We start from the raw sequence: 11958 nt of genomic DNA, 5'->3' as shown, positions 1-11958 counted from the left end.
GTGGGGCAGGCAATGGGGGTGGCAGGGAAGACTTTTTGGAGGCTAGGAAGTCCAAAGTGCATCTTTGCTTTTTCCTTTTCATCTTTGTTAAAAACTTTGTATTATGGACATTTTCAAACATATACAAAAGTAGAGAGAGAATTTGATAATCAACCACATATAACCAATCTTGCTTCCTCTACACTCCCCTCACCAGCACCCCAATCCCTCAATGGACTATTTTCCATCCAATTACAGACCTCATATATTTCATCCATAAATATTCCAGTATGAAGTGCTAAAAAATAATTTTTTTAATTTAAAAATATATCCAAAATACTATTATATCACCTAAAAACTAACAATTATTGTGTAATATTATAAATATCTAGTCAGATTCAAATTTCCTCTATTGTCTCATGATAATTTTTTAAGATGATGTGGCAGATTGAGTTATATACCTCCCCAAAACATGTTGTTAATCTTAATCCCATCCCTGTGGGTGTGAACTCATGGTAAAGAGGATCTTTTGGAGATGTATTTCTAGTTAAGGTGTAGACAACTAAAACAGGAGAGCCTTAATCCTATTACTGGAGGTCTTTTAAAGAGAAAGCCACAGGGAGGAGCCAGAAGCCTGAAGTTGGAAGCCGGAAATCTACCGGAACCGGAAAGAGAAAGGGAAGAACTTTGTTACGTGATGGAGGCAGTGATACAAGCCAGGGAATCCCAAAGATTGTTGGCCCTCAATTATTCTACTGATCCTGGGAGGAAGCCAATCTTCAAGCCTCCAAAACTGCAAACCATGAGACAAAAAATTCCTGTTATTTAAGCCAACATATTGTATGGTATTTGTCATAGCAGCTGGAAAACTAAGACAGACTGTGCTTGAAACAGGATTCAAACAGGGTCCACGTGCTGTATTCTGTTAATTTTGGAGTATGTTTTGAAAGGTTTGAAGGATTATCCACAGGAATGTATGCCCCGTGTAGGCAAGGGATTTTGTGTTAAGTATTTTGTTTATTGTTGAGGTTGGTTTCCATAAAAATTGTTGTTGTCATTCACTGTTTTGGAAATGCAGTGCCTATAACAGTGTTGTTGTGTAAGTGGATGAATGAAAGAATGGGGTGTGAGGCATTTCAAGCCGAGGGGGAGCAGCAGTGATTGTGAATGTCTGAAGGACTATGAGATCACAGTGCCTTTTGAGAACTATACCTTTTATGTGAGGATGGAGCAGAGACTTTGAGTGATGACAGGAAATGAGACAGAACCTAAGTAGCGGCCAGATCGTGCAATATTAGGGAGGGTATATAGAAACTTTTGGAGATTTTAAGGACTGACATGATCAGGTCTGCATTTTTTAAGATTGTGATTTCAAGTCGTGCTTGAGAGATCAATAGGTCCCTTGTAGATGACATCACATTCAATTCAGTATCAACCAGGCAATGAAAAACAATTAAAGGCGATTTAAATGTTTATTGTAATGGTCTAGAAAAATTCCAGGGGGAGAGCTCATCCTTAGCATAGTGAACTTCTTTAAATCTTTTCCAAGTCTCTCTGCTCCCAAAATCTCTCTCACGAATTCAGTTCACACAGGCTGTTTTGAATCTTTCACCCTTTATCCTTTGCTATGTATTTTGTTTTCCTGTCTTTGGCCAGTAGTCCTCTAATATAAATTCAGCTAGCCTTTAGGCTTCTTCAGTTTCCTCTCAGCCCACCAAGCCAGATGGAAGTCTCCCTAGTGGGATTGGAGTAGAGAGGTGACTGTATAGTAATATCTTTTCTCTGTCATTCTAACATGGCACAAACTTCTATGGGCCCTGCAGAACCATTTTGGCTGCTCTTTTCCCAAAGGAGTGCAAGTTCTATTACACCTGAAATTGGTCTCTTTCCTTTCCACCAGAACACAGCTCTGCCACATACTTCAGAATTCAGTCACTAGCATCTTGACAATGTGTACAGGTAATTGGAATGTCACGGTTCTGGTCTCAGAACTTTGCCAGGGTGACCACACATGCGGTGAGCAGCAAACTGGGGCTCTTTTGTGAATGCAGATCCTCAAAGAAGGAAGCCGTGAGGCAGGAGGGGAGGCAGGAAGGCAAGGCGTGGGCCAGGAAGACAGGAGGGGACTCCCAAGAAGCTAGTTTCTTGCAGTCCTCAGATCTTAGAAATGCTTAAAAGTGCATTCTTTTAGTTTTTAACTTGATTTCTGGGGACTGGATTGTTTTGGATGGAATACAGAGTATCTGGTGGTAATACAGAGATTACATTTTCTGTGCCAGCCATATTATATCTGTGTCAGCGTTTCATAGTTTACTAATTTGTGGAGTAGTATTGAAGCCTTTTTCTTGATTTAGAATTTATTAAGCAGCATGTGCTTCCTGAAAGAAATCTTTATAAACCGATTATGAGGGGTTTTTTTTTTCTTTCTTTTTTCTTTTTTTTTTTTTTTTTCCTTTTCCAATCAACTGCTTCTAAACTATCTTTTCTTTTATTGGATTTCTTTCAAAAGTCTATTTAGAAACATGCTTCTTTTGAAAAAGACTTTGGGGGAATTCATCTACCAATAATATTCTTAATATCACCGTGAAAGACTCCAAAAATGCCTTGTGATGAATGGCTACAAGGAGGGTTTCCCTATTTTTAGAATTAGCATAAACTTGAATTGCTTCAGTATGATGTATTATCAAAACAACCTTTTTGCAGCTCAGTTGAAATTTAATGGATACTTCTCAAATGAATGTTTGGAAGAACAGATGGGCAAAGTACTGAACTTGGAGCTCTAAACATTTATGTTCCAATAAAATAAAAGAGCACAAGTTTCACTGCTTGCTTTTCACTGTCTAAACTTTAAATTATCAGTATTCAAACTGTTAGCAGATACTTTTTAAATATATATGCTAATCCATGAGACAATTCATAGAGAAAGAATAAGATGTGAAACAGACCAATCTTAAGCCTGGTTGACATACTCAGCAATTCTGAAAATCCTGACAAAATAGAAATTCAAGTGAATTAACAAATTGTTAGCTCCACTAAGGATCTCAGATATCAGTCAATTTCACATTTTCACAGATAGCCAAACATAGGATGCAAGGTTAGTGGCAAAACTGACATAGGAACTTTATCCCTTCCATCTTTCAGAGCACTGCTTTTTATTATTATTTTATTCTTTTACTATTATACTTTCTCATGCTTTTGTTTGCTTTAGAAACAAGTACTCAATCCGTTAGTTTTCAAAGGGCCAGATCATGAAGGTACTTGCATGATATGTTAAGGAAGTTGGATTTTATCCTAAAGGTGATAAGAAGTTACTGATCACATTTGCATTTTATAAATACAGCTAATTCTAGTTTTATCTTCAAAACCTCACAATTTTATGTTTGTGCAATTTGTGTCATCTCTTGATGTCTACTTCTCATTTTTATATTAACTAATACCAAAAATTATAGAATTTCTAATTTTATCTTGTGGAAGTTGGTTCAGATGTTCCTACACTGAGATTTTAGACATACTAGCAGGGTATGTGTATACTTAAGACTTTGAAGTCCCTTCTTCCACTAAAAAGGAAATAAGCTGCAGAATGGTATATAGCTTCTGACAAGAATACTGCTTCAACTGTGTTTTTTTGAGGAAAGATTTTTTCCCCTGAGTCTGGTACAAATAATGATTCCTAACGCTGGATTTATTTTTATAGAGAGCTCAATTTATCTTAGAAACTACTGTTAACAGCAGTGAAACTTAAGGCCAACTATTGATGCACAGTGATTCAGGGCAAGTGCTCTATCTTGTCAATTTTCAGTAAAAATCTGTATAATACATTGAATAATTTCATGTTGTTACTGATGATTATGGAAAGATAGTGGGAGAATTATAACCTAATAGATGCTAGAATTTCCTGAGGTAACCAAGAAGTTTCACAAGACCTTGTAAGTTAACAACAGGTCATATCAACCTTCTCCCATTTTTTCACTCTCTGGATTGTGTTCAAATCTGCACATCCAGGGAAGAATAATTTTATTAATTCATCCTCAACCACTCATTTCCAGTTATCAAATCAATGTAAATCTGAGGCTCCTAGAGCTACCTAGACTAAAATAAGCACTGTGCTGGGCATTTTAAGTGCATTCTCTTTGGTGACATAGAGATTTATGTGCTGTGTCCAATGTATAAGACAAAGAGAGAACTCTATGCCAAATGTCAGACATCTCCATCTAGATCCATGAGAAGGATATCATAGCTGAGGGATTCTCAAACTCAGTCATTATTGGCATTCGAGCAGCACAATTCTTTGTGGAGTGGGAGGGCCCCCCAACCCCACTCCCGTAACCCCAGCACCCTGCCAATTAAAAAAGCAGGATATTTAACATCTCTGGGCCCTGAGCACCAAGTGTCCATAGCATCCACCAGATGACGATGTGACCTTCCCCACCCCCACTCCCATTTCCAAATGCCCACACTATGGGTGGTACCATCCCATGTAGAGACTAGATGACCATCCTCCCTATTCTCACATCTGACTCTGAAAAGCATTTCATAGGAATGTTCTCAACTTTTTCTTCCAAGCAAATTTCCTGATTTACCTACTGACTGATTCAATAAATGGAGCTCTTCAGGCCACCGCATGGGTGAGAAGGGCTGAGGGTTATGAACAATCCACTTCAGTCCTTCCCACCAACTTTGAGATGCAGCAATACATCCATAGAGGACTGTAATGCAGCTGCCTTAGAGCTGTGGTTCCTAAAATTGAATGTGTCTAGGAATCACCTAAAGAGTTCATTACAATGCAGATTCTGATCCAGGAGTTTTGAGCCAGGGCCCATGACCTTCTTTTACAGAATCAATCTGGATAAATGTCATTGAAATGTCCACCTGTCCACCTTTGGCTATATGCACTGCCTTAGATTTCAACTCCAGGAAAACTTATAAACTTACTGGCAATACAACTCCCATTAATAACAGCATGGAGGAGACTGGGGAAAGGTTCTCAGCACAAGCTGGAAGAGAAAATAGTGGAATTGTCTCAGGCATGACTCTTTTGCCTGCGGGTCCGGGCCAAGCCCTACCTGAAGGGAGAAGAAATAAACAGCCTGGGCTCCTGGTAGTGGCAACAATTTATGGAATCTCTGCCTCGCCTTCATCAGAGACAAACTACGTAAAAAGAGATGGGAGGTCTCTGTCCATGAGTTGGGGGAGGGGGTGGCGCGCGCGCCATTTCTAGTCTTTTTCAAAGCGCCTCGCGCTGATTCTCACGGGCCCGGCCGCCAGCCCTTGCTCTGTCCTGCAGCATAATAAAATGGCTAATCAGGTGAATGGTAATGCGGTACAGTTAAAAGAAGAGGAAGAACCAATGGATACTTCCAGTGTAACTCACACAGAACACTACAAGACACTGATAGAGGCAGGCCTCCCACAGAAGGTGGCAGAGAGACTTGATGAAATATTTCAGACAGGATTGGTAGCTTATGTGGATCTTGATGAAAGAGCTATTGATGCTCTCAGGGAATTTAATGAAGAAGGAGCTCTCTCTGTACTACAGCAGTTCAAGGAAAGTGACTTATCACATGTCCAGAACAAAAGTGCATTTTTATGTGGAGTTATGAAGACCTACAGGCAAAGGGAGAAACAGGGGAGCAAGGTGCAAGAGTCCACAAAGGGACCTGATGAAGCGAAGATCAAGGCCTTGCTTGAAAGGACTGGTTATACTCTGGATGTAACCACAGGACAGAGGAAGTATGGAGGTCCTCCACCAGACAGCGTGTACTCCGGCGTGCAACCTGGAATTGGAACAGAGGTCTTTGTAGGTAAGATACCAAGAGATTTATATGAAGATGAGTTGGTGCCCCTTTTTGAGAAGGCCGGTCCCATTTGGGATCTACGTCTTATGATGGATCCACTGTCTGGTCAGAACAGAGGGTATGCATTTATCACCTTCTGTGGAAAGGAAGCTGCACAGGAAGCTGTTAAACTGTGTGACAGCTATGAAATTCGTCCTGGTAAACACCTTGGAGTGTGCATTTCTGTGGCAAACAACAGACTTTTTGTTGGATCAATTCCGAAGAATAAGACTAAAGAAAACATTCTGGAAGAATTCAGTAAAGTCACAGAGGGTTTGGTGGACGTTATTCTGTATCATCAACCCGATGACAAAAAGAAGAATCGGGGGTTCTGCTTCCTTGAATATGAGGATCACAAGTCAGCAGCACAAGCCAGACGCCGGCTGATGAGTGGAAAAGTAAAAGTATGGGGAAATGTAGTTACAGTTGAATGGGCTGACCCTGTGGAAGAACCAGATCCAGAAGTCATGGCTAAGGTAAAAGTTTTATTTGTGAGAAATTTGGCTACTACAGTGACAGAAGAAATACTGGAGAAGTCATTTTCTGAATTTGGAAAGCTTGAAAGAGTGAAGAAGTTGAAAGATTATGCATTTGTTCATTTTGAAGACAGAGGAGCAGCTGTTAAGGCCATGGATGAAATGAATGGCAAAGAAATAGAAGGAGAAGAAATTGAAATAGTCTTAGCCAAGCCACCAGACAAGAAAAGGAAAGAGCGCCAAGCTGCTAGACAAGCCTCCAGAAGTACTGCGTATGAAGATTATTACTATCACCCTCCTCCTCGCATGCCACCTCCAATTAGAGGTCGAGGTCGTGGTGGGGGGAGAGGTGGATATGGCTACCCTCCAGATTACTATGGCTATGAAGATTACTATGATGATTACTATGGTTATGATTATCATGACTATCGTGGAGGCTATGAAGATCCCTACTACGGCTATGATGATGGCTATGCAGTAAGAGGAAGAGGAGGAGGAAGGGGAGGGCGAGGTGCTCCAACACCACCAAGGGGGCGGGGAGCACCACCTCCAAGAGGTAGAGCTGGCTATTCTCAGAGGGGGGCACCTTTGGGACCACCAAGAGGCTCTAGGGGTGGCAGAGGGGGTCCTGCACAACAGCAGAGAGGCCGTGGTTCCCGTGGAGCTCGGGGCAATCGTGGGGGCAATGTAGGAGGCAAGAGAAAGGCAGATGGGTACAACCAACCTGATTCCAAGCGCCGTCAGACCAACAACCAACAGAACTGGGGTTCCCAACCCATCGCTCAGCAGCCGCTTCAGCAAGGTGGTGACTATTCTGGTAACTATGGTTACAATAATGACAACCAGGAATTTTATCAGGATACCTATGGGCAACAGTGGAAATAGACAAGTGAGGGCTTGAAAGTGATATTGGCAAGATACGATTGGCTCTAGATCTACATTCTTCAAAAAAAAAAAATTGGCTTAACTGTTTCATCTTTAAGTAGCAATTTGCTGCCATTTATATTGAGCTGAAGAATCACTATTGTGTATATACTCAAGTCTTTTTATTTTTCCTCTTTTCATAAATGCTCTTGGACATAATTGGGCTTGCAGAGTTCCCTTATTCTGGGAGTTACAATGCTTTTATTGTTTCAGGCTTCATTTTAGCTTCAAAACAAGCTGGGCACACTGTTAAATCATGATTTTGCAGAACCTTCGGTTTTGGACAGTTTCATTTTTTTTGGATTCGGGATAGATTACATAGGAGTATGGAGTATGCTGTAAATAAAATACAAGCTAGTGCTTTGTCTTAGTAGTTTTAAGAAATTAAAGCAAACAAATTTAAGTTTTCTTGTATTGAAAATAACCTATGATTGTATGTTTTGCATTCCTAGAAGTAGGTTAACTGTGTTTTTAAATTGTTATAACTTCACACCTTTTTGAAATCTGCCCTACAAAATTTGTTTGGCTTAAACGTCAAAGCCGTGACAATTTGTTCTTTGATGTGATTGTATTTCCAATTTCTTGTTCATGTAAGATTTCAATAAAACTCAAAAATCTATTCAAAACAAAACAAAACAAAACAAAACAAAACAAAAAAAAAAAAAAAAAAAAGAGATGGGAGTACCCTCAGCACACAGACAGATTGGAAGGGAGAAAAAGAAAAGTAGTGGCCTTCTGACCTGTGGTGGGAAGGAATTCTACAATCAGGGACACATCCCTCTGCCTTTACTGTGTCACTTCCAATAATGAACGGTCTGATTGGAAAATGTGCGGCTGGGATCCATCTTCATTCTTGGCAGGTGTTCTGTAGAACCAACTTAAAATGTCAGCCTACTTCCTGTAACAAGCTTCCTTAGCTCTTTATTCACAGGGCTGGCCCCAGGCTGACTTGTGGAAGGAGATGAAGTTAGTCTTTGGTGTCCCATCCCCTCTTCCCTCCACTCTGCTTCACCACCCCTCCCCAGTCCTATTTTTCTAGAAGCTTGTTCTCAGCTAGTTCTTACTCAATCCTCACTCATAGCTAAACTAGAAAATGAATTAACATTTTTCTCTGGGAGGTATTTATTCAAGTGTTTCCTGAAAAATGATACACCTTCACCACACAAAAGATGAACTATCAAATGGTGAGTTTATGCACTCAGGAGGATGGGTATTTTGGGCCATCTATTCAGTAGTCCTCAAATGAAACGAAATATTCATAAGGCTGGTTCATGTGGCAGTGTGAATTAGAACTTCATCTAAATAATGTCAGAATGTTGGAAGAGACCTAAAACAATCACGAGGTCCCTCTGCAGCCTTTTAGGCACATCTATATTTTGACCGCCCTAGAGAAATGACATTTTCCTTTTTTGCACGAACCTCCACTAAAGAAAGTTATGATAAATAACTGAATTACTTCATTACCATGAAGTTCACTCTACCATTGTCTCTGTCTCACCTGGGCTACAACAATTGTGTCCTAAACTGCAGTCCCTCTTGCAGCCTCTTGCCATCGCTTTCCCCTCCCCTGCAACCTAGTTGGCACACAGAAGCCCAAGTGGTCTTTTAAAATGCTAATTTGATCATGCCAATTTCTAGCTTAAAATCCTTCCATGGCTTCTCACTCTTCCTATTATAGGACACACATGGCCTCCAAGGCCCTGCATAATCCTGCTTAGCCCTTCTCTCGTCTTCACACTGACATACAGCTTCTCTGTTCTTCTTTTATATCATCAGATATGTCTTCATGCTGCTGCCGCTTCTCAGCTTTTGCACAGGTTGTTCTAGCTCCTGAAGGGCTTTTATCTGTGCTGCCCTCACTCCACTGTCCCCATGTTTGTTAACTCCTCATCCTTTACACTTTACCACAAATGTCACTTCCTCCAAAGAGGTCAGGTGTCCCTGTTACTGGCTCTTATTTCACCCATGATTTTGTTTCATTGTCTCTATCACTGTTTCTCTTATTAATATACTTGTGTACTTATTTTATTGATGTCTGTTTTCCTAAATAGACTGTAAATTCTTTGAGGTTAGGCCTAGGATCTCTTCTATTCAAGTGAAATACAACAGTCACATAGAGAAACACCTAGTTGGTTTCCAGTGAATATCTGCTTAATAAATGAATGAACTGTTCCTTTTAATGACCAAAAATCTCCTATGTTTAGGTTGAGCTCAATATAACCATTGGAAGGGATAGAAAACTTCTGGTCACCTTCCTCTAGTTCTCCATTTGCTCTGTGATGAATACACTATTACTTTGGTGGTAATGCACATGTGTCTCATTAACATGGAATCTGGACAGAATAAATTAATTTTAATGTTAACTAGATTATTTTATTCATTTCTGGTGTGTTGTTATTTTTCTTCAATTCCCTTTCTTGTATTTAAACTCTGATTTGATTACTGGACAGGGTGAACTCCACTATACAGCAATTTAGTGCTACTAGAATTTTTCCATGTCTGAAAATTTTTTTATTGTTTTGGCATAAATTAAACATCCATCTCAAGAAAGAACCAGGGATCTTATGAGAGATATTTATTTAAAAGGAAAAAGATTGTTTTCTAAACTGAATCAACCTCTTTTCATTTAATCTGAATCCAAAACAAACTCAGATTCTTTCCTAACTTTTCTCCTATAATTATCCATGCTTAGATCTCAGTTATTATTATTTCCATGTGAACTGTTTTTCTTTTTTATTAATAGTGTATGTAATTAAAAATAATAATAATAAGCATTTATAAAGAACCATGGGCCAGACACTTTACATGCAATATCTCATTTGGCTCTCAGAGACAGGTGGTATTACCCACAGTTTATAGATAAGGAAAGCATGGTTCAAGGAGGTGAATCAATGTGCCCAGAATTCATAGCTTTTGACAGATCCGAATTCAAACCCCAAATGTGACTGATTCCAGACTCTGTGTTCTTAACTGTTTTGTTTCACTTCCTCTTTAAAACAAGACCACAACTTTGCTAAGGTTTAAAGTGTTTCCCCATTTTCCCACGCATAATTGCTTAGAACAGCGGTTCTCAACATATGGACGTCAGCTCTGCAGTGTCAGCGTCACCTGGAACTTGTTAGAGATGCAGATTCCCTGACCCCACCCCAGACTTACTAAACCAGAACTGGGGAGGAGGAGAGGGCCGCCTAGCAACTGTGTTTTAACAATCTCACTGTGTAATTCTGATACACACGAAGTTTGAGAACCATTTCTTCAATTTGCAGCTCCTATTGCTTCCAAGCTAGTAACTGATCCACTGACCCATGCATCATACACGCATTCCAGAAGTCACCTTCGGAATATGTCTCTCAATCTCTCTTTGAGATTCCTTTGGGAACCTGCAAATGCATGGTGACTTGAAAGTTTTTCTACAGATTTTGTTTTGGTTTAGAATGGTGTCACATAAGCTTACATGGTTAGGTAAATAGGTAACATTTGAACTAAATTTGACCTGGATGTTGTGGTGATTTGCAAAAGGTCACGTGCTTTTTGGTTAACATTTTCACGTTTCTCCACTTCTTCTGCTTTAGTCCCAGAACAGGAAGTCGAAGTTCTAAACTACCACAAAGCCGGCTCTTGGTATTTCCGGACTTGCTGAGACCAGAAAGTAGCGGAAGAGACAAATCTTTCTTGTTAGAGTGCCAATTTGATTTCCAAATCAAGGTGCTGCAGGATCAAAAGTCTCTTAAGTATAGATCAGCATGTCAAACTTTGATGCTTATCTAAATAAACAGCTTGGAATTTTGTTCTACCAGTTGTAACATAGGCAGGTGACTGAGATAAGGAGATAAATAAGCCCAAAGGAAGGAGGGGAAATTTCCACCAAATAGCTGAAAGCAAGGATACTTGAGTTTGTGGCCACCTTCTGTGTTAATTTCCTAAGGCAGAGACAATGAAAACCTTTAAGAAGGTTGACGCTCTTAGGAATTGAGTAAACTGGGATGAAAAATAATTTCGACATAAATTCTTTCATTGCAATAAAAAATAGCAAATGAAGTTTAAGGAATTATACTGCCAAGAATTTTAGCTGAGGCTGAGTCTGATCAATTTAATTAATTTCTGTTAGATGATCTCTAAAATAAGTTAAGGCATATGGAAGTAGAAGAAACAGACAAAAAGACCATACCATGTTTTCTCTTTATTGTTTAGCTTTAGATGTTCTCTTGAAAGAGAAATTGCTTTTTGTTTATTTCTATAGGGAAGAATAATTATTCACACTAAAAGAAACTAAAGGAGATTTAGATTATTTTTTAAAATAAAACTTATAGGATGAATAGACCTGGAGAATAACTTATGAATCAAACAAGTGCATTTGGTGTATATTTGGGAAAATGAATAAAGCCCAGTGGTCTGAAAATGAGGTGGGAGTTTTCTGCTGCCCCTAGGGTCACATATGGATGTTTGTCCCATTGCTATATATAAATGAAACAAAACTAGAGGGGCATTTTGGCTTAACCAATGGTTCAGAATCTTAAGGACTACTGGTCTGGTGCTGCTATCTATAAGGCTAAGGAGAATTAGTCATTCAATACCAGGCATAAAATGTCTGGGCTAAAATAATCATATTAGCCTTTGTTAAATGTACTCATGATCAAGTGATATACCTATAACAATAGTGCTTTGTCCAGCTTTAAGCCTAAAGATTGAAATTTGTAAAACGATTGGTATCTTCACTTTGCCGCCTGATGTGCTACTTAGGGCTT

At 39.4% G+C, this 11958-nt stretch overlaps 1 protein-coding gene across 1 annotated transcript; it reads left to right on the top strand.

The window, feature by feature from the left end:
• The first annotated feature begins 5250 nt into the window (after positions 1-5250).
• On the top strand, positions 5251-7247 carry LOC119516366 (heterogeneous nuclear ribonucleoprotein R-like). The gene has a single exon (XM_037812697.1). The coding sequence runs from the start codon at positions 5273-5275 to the stop codon at positions 7172-7174; it is 1902 nt and encodes a 633-aa protein (XP_037668625.1). The 5' UTR covers positions 5251-5272; the 3' UTR covers positions 7175-7247.
• Positions 7248-11958: the final 4711 nt, after the last annotated feature.

This window comes from Choloepus didactylus, chromosome 2 (genome assembly GCF_015220235.1).
Source record: "Choloepus didactylus isolate mChoDid1 chromosome 2, mChoDid1.pri, whole genome shotgun sequence".
Lineage (NCBI taxonomy): Eukaryota > Metazoa > Chordata > Mammalia > Pilosa > Megalonychidae > Choloepus > Choloepus didactylus.
The sequence above is the reverse complement of the archived record's forward strand: the minus strand, read 5'-3'. Positions and strand labels throughout refer to the sequence as shown.